This window comes from Solanum lycopersicum, chromosome 11 (assembly GCF_036512215.1).
Source record: "Solanum lycopersicum chromosome 11, SLM_r2.1".
Classification (NCBI taxonomy): Eukaryota; Viridiplantae; Streptophyta; class Magnoliopsida; order Solanales; family Solanaceae; genus Solanum; species Solanum lycopersicum.
The window spans coordinates 6,564,759-6,586,096 of NC_090810.1; the positions used below are offsets into that span (position 1 = coordinate 6,564,759).

The 21,338-nt window shown below is 37.4% G+C and overlaps 1 protein-coding gene and 1 long non-coding RNA gene across 10 annotated transcripts; both read left to right on the forward strand.

Moving 5' to 3' along the window:
- Nucleotides 1-4,226: 4,226 nt before the first annotated feature.
- Nucleotides 4,227-20,637, forward strand: LOC101253961 (ALBINO3-like protein 3, mitochondrial). 9 transcript variants are annotated; one of them, XR_011212422.1, is made up of 15 exons: nucleotides 4,227-4,742; nucleotides 5,260-5,366; nucleotides 6,389-6,516; nucleotides 6,926-6,997; nucleotides 9,015-9,116; nucleotides 10,413-10,472; nucleotides 10,905-10,985; nucleotides 11,449-11,514; nucleotides 12,698-12,745; nucleotides 13,243-13,419; nucleotides 13,513-13,568; nucleotides 13,659-13,776; nucleotides 14,026-14,167; nucleotides 19,953-20,062; nucleotides 20,179-20,498. XR_011212422.1 is itself a non-coding variant. In XM_010314476.4 (15 exons), exons 1-15 carry the CDS (start codon nucleotides 4,348-4,350, stop codon nucleotides 20,333-20,335), a joined length of 1,767 nt encoding a protein of 588 aa, XP_010312778.1. In that variant the 5' UTR covers nucleotides 4,232-4,347; the 3' UTR covers nucleotides 20,336-20,637. The 9 variants fall into 9 exon arrangements, 6 of the variants coding, with proteins under 6 accessions (XP_010312778.1, XP_069147485.1, XP_010312779.1 ...); XR_003244369.2 differs by having other exon boundaries at nucleotides 4,228-4,742; nucleotides 14,029-14,167; nucleotides 20,179-20,637; XM_010314476.4 differs by having other exon boundaries at nucleotides 4,232-4,742; nucleotides 14,078-14,167; nucleotides 20,179-20,637.
- LOC138339576 (uncharacterized) lies at nucleotides 5,976-6,266 on the forward strand. The gene is made up of 2 exons (XR_011212423.1): nucleotides 5,976-6,114; nucleotides 6,214-6,266. It is a non-coding gene; the product is annotated as an uncharacterized lncRNA (long non-coding RNA).
- Nucleotides 20,638-21,338: the final 701 nt, after the last annotated feature.

Here is a 21,338-nt window from a genome sequence, read left to right on the forward strand (position 1 = left end):
GGAGCTGGAGACTGGAAGCTGCAAAAAGAAACCTAGAATATCGTCTCCACGATAGCCTCTAAGAGTATCATAAGAACTGATTAGGACAAGGCCCCGACTATATCCGATTTATACAACAAAGATTAGCATCCTATAAAAGCTTCAGAAAAAAGGTAGAGTTTTATCTGGACTTTTCCACACAAAATAAAAATATAGTGTCTTCAGAAAATAAAATGTCAGTACGAATAAAATGTACTAGTTTGTAAGATACTATGTGGAATCACAAGTAGTTGTTGTAAAAAGATACCATATGAAGCAGAAACTGATAGGCTCAATGGATGACATTCGACTTTATATAAATTAAATATGCATGATATACTCGTGGAATCATATGTCGTGAATATATATATATATATATATATATATATATATATATATAGAGAGAGAGAGAGAGAGAGAGAGATGCTAATGCATTTCATACCAAACCAAGTGCTAGCAATAGTAATGCCTTCCGATAACTAATCGATATCATATTCACTAACTTGTGGTCATATCTGTCTTGTATGTATAAATATAGGCAATAGACCCTAATCTCCTTATTATAGCTCGGGAGTAGAATACATAGCATGTCATGTCATGAATTCATATGCATTTATGTCACTATAATCATATTATCGATCAATCTTGGTCTGTTGGTACTCTTGTTCTCATAATCCAGTAATCACTTTCATACCACACGTAAACGTCTTGTAGGACCTCATACACTTGTAAATCAAGTTGGAACGTTTAACTCGAATTTAGAAAGTTCACTTAGTTTCTGTATGTGTTTCCTTGGTAGTTTGTAAAAGAAAGTATTTTTTTTTAAAAAAAACATGTCCTTTTGTAGTTTAAACATACGAGTTACATTTAAGAGTTTGGAAAATCGACGTACTCCCACTGTCTCAACTTTTGTGGCACTTTTGATTTTTAGAGGGTCGAATAGTTTAAGTTTGACTGGCAATTTACGCATTAAATCTTCAAACTTTTTGAATGAAATTTATAAATTTATAAGCTACGTTAAAAGTACAATAAGTCACGATAAATGACAATTCAAAATATTTAAAAGATGTATTAAAAATTTATGGTCAAAGATAGACTTGTTTGAATCTTGAAATATGAAAAATATCATATAAATTGAGAAAAAGTGAGTATTACTTTTATATTTTTCAAAAAATAAATTAGCGATAAAAGGTGGACTATTCCTAGTGTTCCTTCATAATCTTTTTAAGTTGCAACATCTAAAGAAGAATAAGAATATATACACATAGACCTATAGTTAACGAAATCGACAAAATGACATATAAACACTGAGTTATCACGTCCTGCCACATGACAATTAAATTTTACGTCCGGATGGGAGCGGAAAGGTCTAGAGTTGTGGAGAGGTTTGCGAAGAACTCTAGAACCTTCTAGACTAATATAGAATACTTTAGAATAACTTAGATATTTTCTTGGAAAGATTTAGAAATTCCAAGAATGTGTAGAATTTTCTAGAGAGGGACTAAAGTATGAATAAGGAGGGACTTGTAAAGTAAATAATATTTACACTTAGGTCCTTCGGAGGTAGTATAAATAGGGGGTGACATTCATTTGCAAGACATCCAAACTTGAAACAAGCAAAGCAAGAAAGTTGTAAAGAAATCTTCCAAGTTGTAAAAAACCTTATTCCAAAATTCTCTAAGTCTTTATTTCGTTCTCTTAGCGATCTTAGTATAAAAGGGCTTACTTGACCTTACAAGATCGCGAAAGATTCGTGAGTAAGTTGTCAAGTATTGCATGGAGTCTTAGAAAATACTCTAAGTCTGTGACAAAGTGATATCAGAGCGAGGCTTCATGCTAAGGGAATGACTACTGAAGGAGACGTACACGGCACTAGCACCACCAACGCCCGCTTGGATGGTGGTAAGAAGAACTGAAAGGGGAAGAAACATCAAAAGGATAATGAGGAGGTGCTGTCCGAACTCACACCTAGTGAGGCACTAACATCTCATCCACCATCTACTACCGAAGCAAGTGACGAAGAAATAGGCGAAGACGCCATAGACGTCACAACTGGAGAAGAATGGGTCGCAAGGGTAGAAGTGGCAAGACAAGCCATCGAGATCTTAGGCCGGCGCATGAACGTGGCAGACAGCAAGTTCAAGACCCTTGAGGACTTCACCCTTGAGGAGACCGAGAGCATCCAGAAGGAGTTGGAGGGGTCGCCAGCGGGCCGAGTTTGAGATGAAAGAGGCCATCACTTCCTTGGAGTGTCGGCTTATGGATGTGCTTAACGCGAAGGAGGTTATCACTTCCTTGGAGTGTCGGCTCATGAAGACGATGAGCACGATTGAAACCATGAAGGCCAAGATAAAAGCACTCAAGGAAGGTGCGGAAATTGGAGGATTATCGTTGTTCGACCGAGATAGGGAGGCCAAGGTCGAGGCTCCCAAGCCACCTATGTTCAAAGGCGTCCGTGACGCGCAAGAGGTGGAGAATTTCTTTTGGCACTTGGAGAATTACTTCAAGTGTAATCGAGTAAAGAACGACAAAAATAAGATCAACACATCTGTGTTGTATCTTTCGGAGATGGCCATGCTTTGATGGAGGCGTAAAGAGTCGAAAATAGGGAAGGGGCATTGCACCATCAACACTTGGGAGCAACGTCATCTATGAGGTGAAGCACAAGTTTAGGGAACTGAAGCAAACGGGCAACACACGCGCATATATGCAGGAGTTCACCACCCTTACGCTTCAGATTTCCAACCTCACGGATGAAGATATGTTGTTCCACTTCATGGATGGGCTGCAAAGTTGGGCCAGTGTGGAGTTGGAACGCCGACAGGTCAGGACGATTGATGAAGCCATCACGCAGGCCAAAGCATTAACAGGCTTCAGGCATGAAAAGACCGACAGAGCCAAAGGAGATGAGATGAGAGGTAGTCATGACCATGGTGGGGGAGATCGTGGCAAAGACGAGGAGCAACGGCCATATCCTAAGAAACATGATACCTATAAGTTCGATGACAAAAAGTCTGGATGTCATGGCAACACGGAAAGAAAGACAGAGGTTGCCAAAAGAGGTAGTTGCTACATATGTGGTGGGCCACATGGCTATACAAGATGCCCCGAGCTGAAGAGCCTTGGTGCTATCCTGCGAAAGCGGAAAGAGAAAGAAGCACATGAGCAAGAACAAGGTGCGGAGACGACACAGTTGGGCTTGATAGGACTATGCGGAGCTATCACCAGTCAACCAGAGAAGTTGAGAATATGCGGCACGCAGTATGTCGACATCACGATCAATAGAGGACCCGCTCGTGCTATGGTCGACACAGGTGCGGAGGTCAATATCATGACCAAGACGGCAACGACAAGGTTGGGGCTGCGTTACAGACCAAGTAATGCCCAACTTAGGACGGTCAATGCACCATCGACTACCGTAAGTGGAGTCGCGCATAGAACAAGCACCACGCTAGGCGAGTGGCAAGGTAAAACCAACTTCACAGTCGCTCCTTTAGATATCTTTGATATAATTCTTGGGCAAGAGTTTTTCCAGGAGTGCCACACGGTGATCAATCATTATCTCCAACGGCTTCTTGTCATTGAGAAAGGAGAAACATGCATGGTTCCCATGGTTAATGCACCGAAGACAGAATGAAAGGTCCGACTAACGACCATTGAGCTCAAGAAAAATCCTAAGAAGGAGAAGTCGACATTTTTAGCCACCATTACAAGTTTGAAAGAAGACAACGATGCTAAGAAATCCTTGCCACTAGGCATGAAAAAGGCTCCAAGAGGGAACAACGTTGTGATGCCAAAGAAGTCACCGAGGTGCTTGCCTCCTAGGAAGAATGTAGATCGTGAGGCCGAGTTAGAAGAGATAAAGAAGCAATTGAAAGAGTTGCTCGAGGGCATTAATCAAGTTAATGGACTATTGGTCGCGCGTACGAGAAGACAAGACTCGATCGCCGATAAAGTGACGATGCGACGCAGTCATCGCATCAATAGGTGAGGGAGAGTGTCACGTCCCACCATATCATAGTTAAATTTTGCATCCGGATAGAGGCGGAAAGGTCTAGAGTTGTGGAGTGGAGAAGTTTGCGGAAAACTCTAGAACTTTCTAGATTAATCAAGAAGACTTGAGAGTTCTCTAGAATAATTTAGATATTTCTTGAAAGGCTTGGAAGATCCTAGAAAATATAGACTTTTCTAGAATAGGGACCAAAGTGTAAATAAAGTAAGGGATTTGCTCGAGATGTTGCACCAAACTTGTCTAGTATTGATTATCTTTTTTATGTGATTTACAAGCTATTAGATATTCTGCCATCCGATACCAACCGCCGGTACATCATGTCGATTCAGAGAGTCCTCCGGCACCGCCGCTACTCTCGTAATTCGCCGGAAATATACTTTCTCCACAATTTCACTTCTTCAGATTCTCACAATAAACCCTCAAACCCTTCCGATCACAACCGTGGGCACAACCGGTATGTCCATTTTTTGAACTCGTTGTTACCATCAAAGCGGCTATTTGTTATTCCGCACAGTGTTTCCTTCTGCCGTTCCTTCTCCACTGTCGACTTGCGAATTGGTAACATCAGTGACGACTCAGTGGTTACTCAGAATGAGAACACCGATTTGTTGATCAGCGAAAATATTAGTGCAAATGTTGAGGAGTCCATTCTTCCAGTACGTGCCTTGATTTCGTTGCTGGATGGTTATCATGACCTCACTGGCTTCCCATGGTAACATACTCCATTGGTTCCAAATTTTTTGTTAAGCACGTTCATATAAATTTCCAGAAATTCTAAGCTTTTTGCTGGTATTTTTAAAATTCCTAGTTTCAGTATAAAATTGTAATGTAGTTCTAAAAATGGCTTTGATAATTGATTCAGTAAGGTGAAAAGAGCCATGTTACCCAGCTTGAAATTCATATACAGAAGATAAGCAAACAATGCTGAAAATTCTAGCTTGTGAACTGTATTATATGGTGGAAAAATAACTGCTCTGTCCTTACCTTGCAAAAAAAAAAGTTCAGTCTTCATTAATAGGACTCAACTTTTACAAGGGCTATTAATTAGCACAAGGATTGACCAGTTTTTCAACCACTGAGGAACATTTTTATTGACGAAGTTCCTTCTAAAAGCCCGTAGAACAGTTTGTAATGTCTTGATTTAGTATTTTCTTTTTCTAAATTTTATCCAATGCTAGTATATGGGCCCTTGATTTTGAAACCATACACTGTACGTACTTGGTTTGCAGGTGGATCATTATAGTTTCTTCAGCAGTGGCTTTCAGGCTTACGTTATTCCCGTTTGTATTATTGCAACTCCACAAGTTGAAGAGAATTGGAGAGTTATTTCCTAAATGTGAGGCTTTGTTTTCAGCACCATTGATTTCCTTTTATCTGATGCTAATTTTGGAACTCAAAAAGTAGTATGGAGTGAAGAGGGGAATGAGTAGGTGGGCCTCTTTTTCCTTTGGTTGGATTTTCGGAACAATGATATTTAAGGCCTGTTGTCCATTTAAATTATTTCATTATCTCAACTTCAATTTGAGATGTTTATTGCCCATAAATGTGTGTTTTTAACTTCAACTTGAAATAGAGAATTTGAAGTCAAAATACTTTGTTTGAGGAGTATCTCAAGTGATTCAATGGTTTTTACTCTATAAACTTCAACTTTTGTCTCCAAGTGAAATTATGTCCAAACACAACAAACTTCCCAATACTCTTTTCAATTTCACATTGTCGACATGTCTATTTAGAGTATTAAAATCTGCCCAAGATTAACTTAACTTGTATATACTTTATCGTCAGTTCTACTTCTTTCCCTCCAAGTGCTTCAGTATATAACTATATATTCACTCTAGATTAGAGTTGGCTATTGTTTCATTTAATAGTTCATGTTTCTTGGGGTGCTCTTCTTTAAAATGAAACTTACACAATGTTCTCAAGAGGATGGCTTAGTGGTTGAGGCATGAGAGCAACAATGTGGACGCCAGGTTCAAATCCCAGCTACAATACTTGGTATTCCCATATGCTTCAGCCTTGATGGGCATGATTTGGGAAACTATGCTTGTGATCCAGCCAAGTTGCCCTGCAGATCAGTTGAGGAGGTGCTCTCAAGCTAGCCCCCACACTACTGATTAAAGAAGACATGAAAAAAAGAACTAAGATAACTTTGCTAATGCCTGCTATTTTCTTTGTTCTGTAAGGAATCAATCTCATAATGACATGACCACCCTAACAAATATGGACGAAAAAGAAAGAGTGAAGAGGCTAGCCTCAATGAGTTGTTTGAGACGGTGGACATAATATTTTACCTCTTAAAAGAGATCTATGCACACCAGAAGCTATTAATTTTAACTGATCTATTTATGCATTTTTTAGTGCCTCCTCCACTGCCTCCGCCTATGTCAGGAAGGAGTCTTAGAGACCAACTTAAAATCTTTTTCAAGGAGAAACGAGCAGCAGGCTGTCCTTCATTTTTTTGGTACTTCGCCTCTCTGACAGTTCAGGTGATAATCCTATATAATTTATTATATCAAGTATACTTGCCTCTGATGACTTCCCATATATATGCTAGATAATTGACTCTCTTTCATTATACATTATAGAACACTGAAGAAATTGCTACATTTATTTGAAAACCATGCGAAGAAAACAAAAATTTGAAAGTCTTCATGTTTTAGAATTGATTATTTGCCTATTTAGATGAGTAGGAGTTAGACTACAATAAGTTATGTTTCGTTTTCCGTGTCTGTTTGCTTTGTTTCAGAAGACTTCACACAAAAAAGTAGATATTGATGTTATTTTTATTCAGTTGAAGCTTTTGAAATCTCCGCATGAAATTTGGTACTTCATTGATGATAGTAGGATGTTGTAGATTAATTTTGTCATATTGGTCATGATCTTTATGCATTTTAGGTGCCCTGCTTTCTTCTTTGGATTACGACTATTAGAAGAATGTCACTGCATCATCATGAAGGCTTTGATTGTGTAAGAACACCCTTTTTCATATATGCAATTCTTGTGCAGGATTGGTTTTCTTTCTCCTATTATAAGTGTTTCTTTCTCCCCTTAATTTTGCTTAGTTTGGTTTTGTATCATTATCTTTTACAAGGCCCAATTGATACACCTAGTCAAAAGCTGACTGTATAAGCATTGTTGATGCATATAACATGCTAGTGAAAAACTGACTGTATAACAATTGTTGATGCATATAACATGCGATTCGACAACATAGCGGTGAAACTAAATGGTAATTCTCAAGTAAGTGAGGCATTCAATATATGCAACATAAATAGTAAATAGTTCGCTTGGCTTGTTTTTTCCTCTTCTTTTGCTTTCGTCGCATCTCCTCCTGCAAACAAAGAGCATTTTATACACATCCAATGAGGTTTTCGTTTTTTTTTTTGAACTAGTAACTTGTATACCTCAACATTAAGGGCTATGGTGGCCACCTCCAAAAAGTTGTAACAGAGAAGGGAGGGGAAAACACAGAAATACTTACCAAGAACCTTTTTTCTTTTTGATGGCAAGGGAACCCGCAGCCGCAACCCTTTGGGTGCGCACAGGGTACACTAATTGGATTTCCTCTTCTATATTTTGTTCTTTACACCAAAAACCTAAGGAAGTAATTACTTTCCGTTTAATCTTCTTTATTGAGCTCCACCAGATGCAAGCAGGTACGGTTCTCCACCACTTCTTTTGACTCTTGTTGCTCCCCCTTCTGATCCAACAACTCAATAAGTCTGCTGGTGTTCTGGCATATACGAGTGTTTGTTGGTTTCCAGAGTCTCTTTGCATAGTAAGCATCTAGAAGCTATTGTGAGGCTCCTTTCCTGTAATGCTTCATGAGTCAAACAAGCTCTCCTAGCTGCCAACCAGACAAAACACTTCAATTTAGTGGGAGCCACACTCTTCCAAACAGCACTCGATGGCCCTTTCTAATCCCATTTTGAGGAGTGAAAACCCCCGCTGGCTCTCTATTTACTAGCACCGGGTATCTGTCACTTGTGATGCAAATGCATCGAACTCATTTGATTACAGACTCACCTGATTTCAATCTCCAGCCAAGAGCTTCATTGGCCACTAGGATGTCTAGACCTATGCAATGCCCACACTAAGATCTCAAGTGTTGATTTGGTCTTGAACCTTACTTTGGACCTAGTAAATCTGATACCTGTCCGAGGGAAGTCAACTTGTTGGTGATAGTAACAAAATTTAAGATCCCTCCCTTGCCTCGGAATATGTCTCACGTCCCACACTTTCATCAGGGAACCTCATCGAAATTCCTTTTTATAACCCATGTTACTTCCTATCCCAGACTAGTCTATTGACTATCATTGTCCCAATTCTCTATTTTGGACTCTCACGTTCTACTCCATGAACTCCCAGAAAACTCCAGTCAGTTATACCATGAATTCTCCTGTCTGCCTCTAGCAGAAGTCATTTCTTTTCTCATCCACCTCCGTCTCTACACACTCCTCACTGCTGTCTTCACTTTTTCTATGAAAGTAGTTGATAGAGAACGTCAAATTATTTATGAAGGACTTTAATAGCCAGTATATAGTTTCTTCTTACCAAATTGCTTGGACTTTTATAGAAAAAGTATATTGTTTGTTCTTACCAAATTACTTTAGTTACTCTATCCCAATTTATGTGGCACTGTTTGACCTGACACAAAGTTTTTAAAAAGGAAGACCTTTGAAACTTGAGGTTTAAAACAAACCGTAGATATTTGTGTGAACTATAAATAATTTAATTAGGTAACTTGGGAATTTTAAAGTTGAATTGTTTCTAATTATAGAAGAATGGCATTCATTTAGGGACAAAGTAAAAAGGAAAAGGCTACATAATTTGGGACAAAGGGAGTAGTAGTCTAATTCCTGTATGATAAATCATAAAGCTTTGAAACTTTTTTGAGTTTAAATATTCTGTCCACTTCTGTTTCAGAAAAAAATAAATATTCTGTCCACTTGATGATACTTATTCCCATTTCATTTCATTTTAGGGGGGCATTCTTTGGTTTCAGAACTTGACTGAGGTCCCTAGTGGTGTTTTAGGGCCAGTCTTTCCATTACTGATTGCTGGATTGCATTATATTAACGTTCAGGTATATTGCTTTTATCAACCTTGAGATTTACTGCCATTCTGTTTTCTTGTCGTCTTTCTTTGTGGAAACTGGTAACAGAGTTTCATTACGGGATTAAGAGACCTGTACCTTGTTCTTGGCCTTGATACTAGCTACATTTTCATATATAATTTTTTTTTCCTTTTCTGTTTGGAGGATGAACTGTTATCCAATATTACTTATGTTTAGGTATTTGATCGTCAACATGATCAATTTCGTGCTGGTTAACCGGCTCTTAATATTCAGACATGTTCTCTTGGTGCCCACCTTGCAATGGCTGGTGGGTCTTAGATACTGTTTAATGTTTGGGGCAGGCCTGAAAAGTCGAGGTGTGTGCAAGTACTTTGTGGAATAGTCGAGGTGTGCGCAAGTTGCTTGGACACCATCGCATTCCAGAAAAGAAAAAGAAGAATGTTCGCTACCACACACGACTTTAGCAATTGGTTCAAGAAGCCATCTTTTATGGTCACAGTTGCAAAATCTAGTTCAAGTAAGCTACAGTTTCAGGGTATGAGATAAGACTTGAACAGGATCTATCTAAAGGCATAATTCAATTTTCATTTCACTCAACTGTCGAAGCCGAAAAGCTTTCGCCCAAAAAATGATGCAACAGTACAATGGAAAAGATTTATCTGATATTGCCTGTATTTCTTGTGGCCGTGAGTTATAAAGAATAGAGAAGGTTGGCCTGGGGAAATAACAGTGTGTTTTCAGAGGATGAGATGGATAAAAGTTCTGAAGTGTGACGTGAAATGCGAAGCGAAAGAGAAAGAATCACCAATAAAAGGGGCTGGGAATGAGGAAGAAAAATAACCAACCAAAAGATGAAAGGGAAAGAAACAGACGAGGAAAGTGGGAAGAATATTATAAGTAGTTGGTAATTTATTGGTGATGGGATTCAAATAGCAGAATTCAAAAACATGATATGATGTTAGCTAAACTAAATAGTGTTATCTTCTCGTGATAAAAAATATAAATAAATAAGAAATAAAAACATCAAGGGGCTACATTTAAAATAAGTCTTTTCCTAATATTTCTCCTTCCCTTGCGCACAAAATGACTTTTATAAACTTTTGTCTCGTTAATGGAAGGGAATATAAGGGGGGAAAACAAGTTTCCAGAAACACTTTCTTGAAATTGATTATTTTGAGAATGCCGCACAGTGTATTCGAGTATATAGTATAGTGAGCTTGGTTAGTTTCTTATGCAAGTGATATTCGAGGTGTTTTCCCCCCATGCTTTTTGATAGAGATGATCTCTCTCTTTCTATTACTTCAGGTATCTTTTCGGAAATCTTCAGTTGAAAAAATGAGTGGATTCGTGGGATTAATAGCCAAGGTCAGTATTCAGTAATCTGTCAGAAATTTATGCGATATATCCTCATACTTTGATCTAAAAGTGATTTTTGTCAATTTGCGGTGTAATAAAGGGACTTAAACCAATCTCTATTCAAACTCCGTTTGTGGAGGTGCATCTTTAACTTATCGATTATCTTATTACCACAGTTAACCAATCTCTATTCAAACTCCATTTGTGGAGGTACATCTTTAACTTATCGATTATCTTATTACCACAGTTATCCAAAGAATTTGAGAAAATCTAAAAATTCTATCCTCCTATCCAAAAAGAATGCCTAGTTTCGGAATACGAGTATCAAATAATAGAATTTGTGAAGTGAATTCGGATATCGATTTCTCAATCCTTTGAAATATTTTAAGTATCTAGAGATATAAAATTATTTTTTGATAATGTTAACATATTATTCATCAGCATAGAGCTAGTGCTGGGCCTGACCACTCTAGAACAGAAAGGAAAAGGCCTATATATTTCACAAGGCTTCCAAAAAGTCTGGTATGGAGTCCGCCTCCTTTATGCAAAATTCTTCTCACCCTATCAAATTATAATTCATCTTTCTTTTTCGATTAGCAGTTTGAAATCCTTTTCCCTTATTAAGCTCTCCCATTGGAGCAATTTATCCCGTGTTAATGATATATTACCCTTCTTAGATATCATTAGCGACCATTCTTTTTGTTCTCATGAGTTAACCATGTTTTTGTGTGTGTAACTTGCATCTCCTTGATGCCTTTCAAATACAACATCTTACTTCATCAAAAAACTAAAATATCTTTGTTAAAATATTAATAAATCAAATTGAATGTCTACGAACGTGTGAGGTGTTATGGGAAAACTCTCAAATTTAGGCTCGTAAACCTTGAAAACAAAACATTAGGATGTTATCTATAGTTTTCTGTTTTCCTGATGATAATTTTGAGATGCAAGTCTTAACACTTCCGTTTTTTTTTTTGGGTTACAGTACTACAAGAAGTACTTGGAAGTCCTGACATTACCCATTTTATTTATTACATTCCATATGCCCCAGGTAATCAACCATTTGATTCCAAAATAATATGTGCTGTAGGATTTGTCCATTTTTATGTTTGAACTTGGCATCCCATGTTTTCCTTAATTATTTTTAGCTTTGTGGTCTAATTGTAAGATAACTTGAAGAAGGAAACTGATTTTTTATCTTTGAACTGTTTATGTTGGTTCCCCTGGAACATTATTTTGGTCTGTTAATTTATTGGTCTCAACAGTAGCTGGAATCATTGTTTTCTTGAAAGTTGTTAATGGAGGCATACTTTTGACTTTTGTGTCCATTCTTTGTGACCCTTTTTATCTTAAAATTGTTTTCTCCATTTAAGGAAAAAAATATTTATGTTATTGTAAATACACTGTTTTTTCTGCTTTTAATCTGAGTATCTCAGTACCTGAGCAATTCATCATGTTAGAGCTGTGAATTGGAATAGTCGGGATGTTCTTGCTTTTCTAGGTGGTTTGCATCATGATTAGCTTGAATATGCGTACCTAGGATTTATGGACAGTTGGTCACTCACTGTAGGAGATTTTTGTCATCGTAATTTGCAGCTCTATGGCCTATCTCTTGCTTTTATAAAGTTATTAGACTCAAACCATATTATAATTGGATGGATTGCAAGTAGTATATCATGATTTAATGTTTTTGTCTGATAGGGTTAGTTTCTCTTGCGAACTGTTCTCTTTTTTATTCCTGAGAGATGGATTATACTAGGCATAAGGCATGCAATTAATGTAATTGATATAGTGATGAACAAGTGGCACATCAATGGTTGTTTGAAATTGGTGAAAGCTGAGCTTTGGAAGTTAATGAGTTGCCAATTGAACTATGACCTGATGAGACTACCCGAATAGTACAATATAAATTGGCAGAACGGGAAGCCCCAATGAATTTTGAAGTTGGTGATGGATGGAGAAACTTGATTTAGTTGTCTGTCAGGTTTTATGTGAAAGAATGGTAGCAGTGGTGGACTGATCACATGCAAATAGATATTTACATTGATGGTCACTATCTTTTTCTTTAATCTGCTTAAAATTTTCGGTGTTGGGTTGGAGAGCAGGAGAGGGGATTGCAAAATAAAATAATTGCATTGTCTTTCTGACTTTTTTGCTTGCCTTTCTATCTTGATATACCTGACAAAGGATTGTGTGCATGAAATGAAGTTTTTGTTCATATTTCTATTTTTCAGGGGAGTTTAGTTTTTTGGCTTACCAATAGTTCGATGACTGTTATTCAGGTATCTCCTCTGAAGTATTCTTCCTAAGGTTCCTCATCCCAACTTTATTTCTCGCTTGACTGGGCATGCCGACAAATGCTTAAGTAGTCTGTTGTTGTTAGGAAGTTTTGTAACCTCTCATGTTATCCACTAGATGCCAAGAGGTTTTATTACACAAAAGGCATTAAGTTTCAAATTTGCTTTTTCCTCCTCCTAATGTGGAAAGAGAGCACGATAGATGAACTACTAGATAATGAAGATATAACTTTTTCTTCAAACTTCCCTTGGAAAATGTCTATGCTCTCCTCTTTATTTCACTTTTGCTCCCTCTAGACACACTCTGTTTAGCAAATCCTACGTAGCTGACGTTCTCTTTTGTAAATTTTTCCTTGTCTAATAGCGGTCGTTGAAAAATGTTGTGTCTTAGGGTTGCACTTCTCACATCTTCATGAATCAATCGGTGTGGTGAGTATTGGAAAAATTTTGTTTCTTAGAACTCATTACCTTTTTATATACAGCAACTATCTCTAAACCATCCAAATGTTCGCAAGAAACTGGGGCTACCTCAGAAGGATCCTCAATCAGAAGCTGCACATCAGAAAGAGTTGGGTAATACTGGAGAAATCAAAATAGATCCATCAAAAAATCAGAGCAAAATATCTGTCCAGAACCTATCACCTCATGAATTGGTTAATGTTAGTAACTATTTTCGTTTCCTGATATTGAGACTTGAAATGTTGAATTTATCTTGCTGCTTTCTAAATCTTCGTTTGTTGAAATCTCATCAGCTCTCGATCAAACTCTTAGCAGGAGGACGTAAACATGAAGCTATGTCCTTTCTACGGTATTTCTCTCCTTTGATAAAAGCAATCCTCACCGCCTCATTTCTTTTTCCCTTCTCTGTAGCATCCTCTTTTTAATATCTGTGTTACAGACTTGCTATTGCCAAGGATCCTGAGAATGTTCGAGCTTTGCTTATTATTGGCCAGACACTGTTGCAAGATGGTTCCTTACCAGAAGCTACTGAATACTTGGAACGTACCATTGCTAAGGTTTGAGTTTGAACTCCCGCATTTCAGTTTGAGTTTACTGATCTTCTTGATGAAGAAGATCAGTTGGCTTTCTTGGACTAAGAATTTCCTGAACGTTATTATTTTCAGTTCATGGCAAGGGTGACTGAATTTGGGAAGTCAAAATCTGTTTTTCTATATTTGGGACCTTTTACAGTTTATGTAGTATGCAGTTTACTATGCAGAAAACTTCATTTTTCTAATGATCTTAACTTTGCTGCTATAATCCAGCAGAGTTGATTTGTTACTGGTCATTGATCAAAGTCAATTTCTGCAAGTTCAGCTTCTGCTAAAGGAGAATCAAATGGAAATTGAAGATGTAGATCTGATGATTCTATCATCTCAATGGGCAGGTGTTGCCTGTATACGGCAGGTAATGGCATTTTGACAAAATGGCTTGATGATTGACTTATAAATACAACTACTATGCCTCGATCCCGAGCAAACTGGGATCGGCTATATGAATTCTCACTGACCACTCCATTCAAGTTCATCTCAGACACCATATTTACTTGATATAAACCAATAATAATTCTAGTCACAGATATTGAGTACCTTGCATCATTTATAGGGGATGGCGGAGAGCCGACAATAGAGAAACCATATATATAGGGGATCTATTTTGGGTAAACTTTTAGTGGGTTGGACTGTTGAAACACAATTGTGGTATAATTTTAAATTATTTTCAGACGAGAAGGTTTCTATACAAAAATTCCCTCTTCCTTTTTCTCTGGGGTTGTAGTTGCTAGAAGTTTCATCTTAGTTCTCTTTTCTATTCAAATATTTCTGTGAAATTCCTCATTATCTACAGTATGTTAAGCTTGAAATTCGTCAATCATTCATCTTCCATTTTTATATACTCTCTCTGGTTCAATTTACTTGTCCTACTTTCCTTTTTCGTCCGTTTCAAAAAGTATGCCTCTTTCCTTTTTGGCAACTCTTTAGTTCCAAATTTCCATATGACATGTTTAAGACCACAAGATTAAAGGGCATTTTGATACATTTGATATATCTATAATTTAAGATCACAATATTCAAAAGTCTTCTTTATTTTCTTATATTCCATGCCAAGTCAAAATAGGATAAACAAATTGAAAGGAGGGAGTATATTTTATTCTTATAGACCCCACATGCCCCTAAAGGCCTGCTGATGCCTGATTGCTGCTCTTCTATATAATGATAGTGAGGAGTCAACATGGACTCCCCCAATACCTAGCTGCTCTTCCCCCTCCCCTCCCCATATTCTAGACAAACTGATTAGTCTTCCTCCCTGTACTTCTGCCATGTCTATTTATTGAAGGAAATCCTAGCCATTGCATGTTCTCTCTTTACTTTTTTTCACTATTCAAAATTAGCTAAACCTCAGTACAAGAAGTATGGTAGATTTGTTTTGGTTATTGTGAATGATCAAACTAGATCAGTGATTATTATCCCTGGAAATAAGCCTAACGAGGGGTGGTTCGGACTTGTAAGCCGCATTGCAAGCTTAATAAACAGGGGGTCTTTAATGTAAGTTACTATCCCAGTCCTAGGTTATTTAAACCGAAAAAAAACCGGAAACTGCCTTATTCTGATGGGGAAGTAAAAGACTTGGAGTAGCATTAGATCAATCTAAACATGTATACAGATAAAAATGGATCAAAAGTTGCTTGTTTTGATGGAGAAGTTCATGTCTAATTAGAGTAGCAATATTAGCTCACCTCAATTTGTCTAATTTTAGGCATATGTAATTGTTTCTGCTTGAAGCTCATCAAAAGCTAATGAGTGGATGTATGTCTTTGTAAAGAATTTGAGGCATTATATATATATGTGTGTGTGTGTGTGTGTGTGTGTGTGTGTATAACAGAAGCTTGTGATGATGTTCAAGCATACTGTCTATAGATATGGGCTATCAAATTACAGATAAATTAGTTTTTCAGATATCATGTAATAGAACATTTTTGTCTTGTTCAATGAAATTTAGAGATAAATTGTTCACTTTACTCTCCTTAATATATTTATGTGAGCACGAATTCAAATTAGTCCTTGGCTCTCTTCTTAGCCCAATCCTTCAAGAGAGAAGGAAGTTACAAGGAAGCCATTCATAAGAATAGGTGGACACTCTAAGAACCTACTAGTTCTGGAACTGAAGACATTAATGGTTTCCTCTCATTTTGATGACAAGGGTCTACTGTAGAGATGTTTAATAGTGAGTTTTCCTGACTGCGATGAGATCCTCACTTAGCTCATCGTCAGTAAGTTCGTTCATCAGCTGGTATTTGGATGAGGTCTCGGACCGAGATGAAGATCCGGTAGGTTTCCCCACTTCTTGGCATTGTACCTATGGAGGCATTGTTAGTGCCTAACAAGTGCCAAATGAAAGCAAGAACTGAAAACAAAACTACAAAACCTAGAAAAAATATAATAATTCAGGAATAACACTATTTTTTATTCTAAACATTCCACAGTTCGTAGGACCCAGTCGTAGGAAAGGAGGCCAGCTTTTAAATTTCTGAAGTTACAACTATGGTTAGTCAGTATGGTCTGTCAAAATTCCTGTGAACCGTATGTCAACCGGTAGTTCCTAACTTAGGCTAGTAGTGTGTGCACTCTGGGACTACGAGATTGATCTATGAGCTGTAGAAATTTCTACGGATCGTAGACAGGCTTCGTAGTCCCCCTCATATGTCTTTAGACATTAGATGTTTGTACGAGTCATATCTACGATTTTGTAGAGGTCCTACCTCGTAGATAGAAATCGTAGAAACACTGGTGAAATAGACAACACTGATACCTGGGACTTGTCTACAAGGGGCAACTATGGATTTTAGAATTTTCTACGGTCCGTAGAAGACCCTCGTATGTCGCAAACAACCCAGGTCAGTGTGCCTATTTCACACTCTAATCACAAATTAATCAAACCAACAACCGAACAAGATTCCTAATCATGGACACACATTAGTTTCACTACAAACACTCACAATTCATCATTCTCAGGGTTCAACATCATCATTTGTTATAAGCAACGCGAAACACAATAAATTCAACCCTAGGTTAAGTACAACGTAATTTCAACATCAAAATTGGTACTCTTAAGATTTACATCCATACCTTTTCAGTGAAATTGTGATTGTGTCTGATTTTGACAATGACTCGAATTCCTTAACTCCTACTGTCTGTGACCCACGACTTTCTCTTGTAAATGGAGGATGAGAATTTTGTGGGAAAGAAAAGAAAAGGAAAATGGAGAAGAACAGGAAGATAATGGATTTGTGGGTTTTTAATGTGGTGTGATGGATGATGAAAGGTTGGGAAACAGAGGGTGTAACAGTTGAAACGATTTAGGAAACGGGAAATGGGGAATGAATTTGAAATGGAGGGTTTGGGTCGGGTCTTTTTGTTTATGTTTACTGGGTTCTACGAAAGCCCGTACGGGCTGTAGGATATCCTATGATTCGTAGAAGGCTTCGTAGTTTGACTCTACACTTAGAAAAATTTAGAAACCTGGAGTCTACGAGTACAGAATGCAGACCGTAGAAATTTCTGCAAAACACACGTAAAATACCATCGAATCTACTAACAAATGCTTAAACATGTGAAACCCCAAGTTTAAAGCATAATAAGTACTGTAAATCCCCGATACAATTGACACTCTCAACTTAAGCGACACTTACTAACACAAAAAGGACACGATGCAAAAGTAAACCTAGTCTTCAAGCAATCACATGGACTTTTCCTCAATAATCCATACATTCACATACACAGATAACAATTACCAAGATATTGACGTTTCGACAATGTAGCTTGTGCCCCTGCGGCAAAGAAGTCCTATTTTTCATAGAGATATCAACATGTATTTCAAGTTCAAGGTCTCGGTATACGCTCACTCTCACAATTGTATTCAATACAATACATGCTCAAGGCCGTAGGCTTGCCCTTATCTTCTACTTAGACTCTCGAACCGTTAAATTAGGATCACTATAGGACTTTTTTTTTTAAAAAAAAAACTATAGGACTTTTTTTAGCTTGCAGGCTCAGGTTTAGGTTTGGTGTATTTAGATTTAAAGTGGCCTTTGTGGCCTTCTTGACATTACATTGACTATTTTCTTCTTTTACAACCAATACTTGTGTCACCTCTATTTTCTGTTCTCCTCATTTTATTTTTCAATAAAGCTCAGTGTGGCTTTTGACTCATTTTTTTTTCCATTTCAAACTTTTCTTCAGCTTTTTATCCTCTTATCTTTTTATTTTCTTTCGGCAGCCACACCGTCTTAATTATCTTCTCTTTTCTCAATACACAACTCTTCTCATAACCCTTCCTTTTCTTGTGTTCTTCTATAGTAGCCACCCTCTAATTAGGCTTTTAGCCTGAGTTGAGGTGCACGATGTACAAGGAGGAACCAGGGCCAAAACAAAGGTTAACATTCACAAAGGGGAGGTGAATTGGGTATATTGAAAGAACGGTCTATTTAAGGCACTACAAATTTGGATCAAAGGGAGCTCTTTATTAGGTTGGTTGCTTTTAGGCTTGGTGGACTTAACTTTAACAATGACTATGTCCTTCCCTAATTAACAGTTCAATCATCCTAGCAAGACTAACGGGGCAAGTTTCTAGATTGACACATATCGTATGAATGAACAAACACCCACATAGCACATCATTTCACTATCAAATTATCGGAGTATCTGGTTCATGCTCCAACTTAAGTCATGTTATCCTATCAATTCCTATCATGTTGTGCAAAGATCCTACACAATTCGCTAATTAATAACACAAATATAGCACAAAGCACACAGAATTTAATTTGGAGGGATATTAATCTCATCAATACTGCTATCGTGCTTTTGTTTCTAGTTGACTTTCACAATCAACATCCTAAACATGCCCAGTTCAACAGTAATTTAATAGTCCTTGGTTGAAAAAGAACCTAGGCAAGAAAATCCCTAGGCATGATCAGAGTGTTCAGGCTATTCGGACTTCATCCTTTACACTCTTAGACAGATCTATCTCACCCCACTTAAAACAATGTGCAATGTCCCATTGCACTAAAAATAAAGAACTGAGGGTGAAAACAAACCTGTGGCACCTAAGTGCCAAAGAACTAGCTAGAGGCTTGGGGGTCCGTCGGTGGAGACCCCGGTGCATTAATGTGTGCCTCTATAACAGTTTGGGAAGAACCATCTGTAGTGCTCCGAGCTCGAAGCTCCAGCTACCTGCTGCCGGACTCGCTCCAGTCTTGCATTCTCACTATCGCCAAGCCGCCTCGAGTGCACGTCGCTCGCACTCCTCAGCACCCTCGCCAATCCCTTCCAGCCGCACAAGTAGTGTCTGCATCTCCAAATAAGGCCCAATAAATACCCCTTCTCTCCAACCTCTGCAGGTGACGGACCAAGTGGTGCAGATGAAGATGCGGTAGCCAATGTGTCGACATCATTCCTCGTAGGATTGACCCCAAGTCTAGCCTAAGGCCAGCCTCAACTTACATCGAAAGGTGTCTTCTACTTGCATGTGTTTGATATGAATAAGTGGAAATGTATTATAAACCTTATATTTAGTGTAAGGAAGCAAATGTAGAGGAAGCTGATCAGTTCAGGGTCTTCGTAATTAGTTTGTATTAGACCACAATTTGTTCATAAGTTTTTGGAGGTCTCCAGCATTAAGAATTCTGAAGAATACCGGTTCTCAAAATCTCTTTTGGCTAAATTTCGCTCCCTTTCTTTCCTCATCCCACTTGTTGGACTCAAATTAAGGTTGAATCAAACAAATTATATGAATGTGGGTTGTGTTGTCGGCTGATTTCTCAGAGCCTGGAGTTTGCTTGGATGGTGGATGAAGCTGAAAGGCTGCTGACACCTCCAGAATATTGGTTAATGTAGTCTTCAATTCCTTTTTTTTTTTTTATTCTTGAATCTTCATATTAAGGATTCGAGACATTGTTTATGCCCTCTAAATATGATTACTGTCTAAGTTGCTCTCTGAGTAGAGCTTAGTTGGACCCAACTTCTATTTTCCTCGTGATGTTTTGAGCTTGACTTGCCGTATTTTTGGGCTCGGTCATTGGATATCTCAAGGGCTCTCCTTTCTTGAGCCAAACCAGAAATCTAGGCTAGTTCAAGTCAGAGTTATACTGGAAGTAGGTTTCTCATAGTGATATTTAACCATTCCGTTTCTTTTATAGGGTAAGATGGGAGAGGGACTTGCACACCTGGAACGCCTAGCCATGTTGAAAGAGCCAGACGACCCAAAGAGCAAGGCCCATTACTACGAAGGATTAGTACTACTGTCAAGGTAAATGATTGTTTTAGTTCTTGATTCGTGGTCTATATTCTCAAAGCAAGTTCTAGAAAACCGCTTGTTTATTCCAATTCTACAATTGATTAAACTGGTACATGATTATATTCCAGTACGTTGTTGAATGTTGGCCGCAAGAATGATGCAATTACTTATCTGCAAATGGCTACTGCTTATAATGAGTCTTACAAAGAATTTCTGCAACAATGTGAAAATGAAGAGGATGATATCACTAGCGACCTTGTCGCTAGTAGGAGAGGAGATTACTGAGTGCAGTAAAACTCCATTCTTTTTTTCCCTTTCTGTTTCTTACTGTCATGTAGTTTGTTATTTAATTGTATCATAGTGAAAATAATCGCGTCACTAAAATTTTGTAGGCATCATTCATGCTGCTAAGAAATTTTGATAGAAATGGTGTAATAGGGTTTTTATAGAGGCTAGATCTTAAATTTTTTTATTCTTTTATTTTTTTATGATAAGGAAAACCCGCAACATGCTGGATCTTAAATTGATGAAGGCATATACGGAATATGTACAATATGATTTTGATAGAGATTAGTTCTTTTTCTTGAGATGTCATGGGGGATTTTGTCTTATAGGATCTCGTAAAAGGAAAATTCAATAATTATTCAAGTGTTTATTGAGAACATTTTTGAACTATCTTGTGCAAGTTTAAAAGTATGATGAATTCTTTTCTTTTTCTCTTTTTTACAAAGAATAGGGTCAAGTTTACATTTACTCTCTGTATGTTTTTGGTTTCAAAAATATTCTTTTGGTAACATAACAATTCATCGTGGCAAAAAAGGGGAAAATCGTCATTAAATTATCAGAAATAACTCAATTTTACCCTTTGTTTGCTTTTGGTATCAAGACTACCATCATCTTTTTAGTTTTTGGTGTATTTAAAGCAATCATATTTTTTTTTGGTGGTTTAATAGAATTATCTTTTTGATGCCAATGTTAGAATTAAAATTAGAGGTTCAACTATTTATTTTTTTCGAGTTCAAATGAGTTTGGATTATCCCAAATTTCTGAACTTCTAACGTGTAAATAAAGTAGATTGTTTGCAAGAGTTTCATGTAAAGATTATTAATAGCCTATTATAAAAGCTATTTCAATCCATGTGTTTGCAATTCTTAGTAGAAACTCTACACAAACAAGGTGATAATAACAATATGATCTAATCAACTAGTTAAGTTCAAACATGCAGAACATTATTTTAAACTACACCTGCAATTTTTGTTTAACATCATTATTTGCTAATAGTTATCGA

What these genes read in the sequence shown, in the direction of transcription:
- LOC101253961 (XM_010314476.4), top strand. Translation starts at nt 4,348, where the DNA reads ATGTCGATTCAGAGAGTCCTCCGGCACCGCCGCTACTCTCGTAATTCG. An exon ending in TCGTGGGATTAATAGCCAAG is followed by an intron (nt 10,473 to 10,904) that starts GTCAGTATTCAG and finishes ATTATTCATCAG; the next exon opens with CATAGAGCTAGTGCTGGGCC. An exon ending in CAAGGCTTCCAAAAAGTCTG is followed by an intron (nt 10,986 to 11,448) that starts GTATGGAGTCCG and finishes TTTGGGTTACAG; the next exon opens with TACTACAAGAAGTACTTGGA.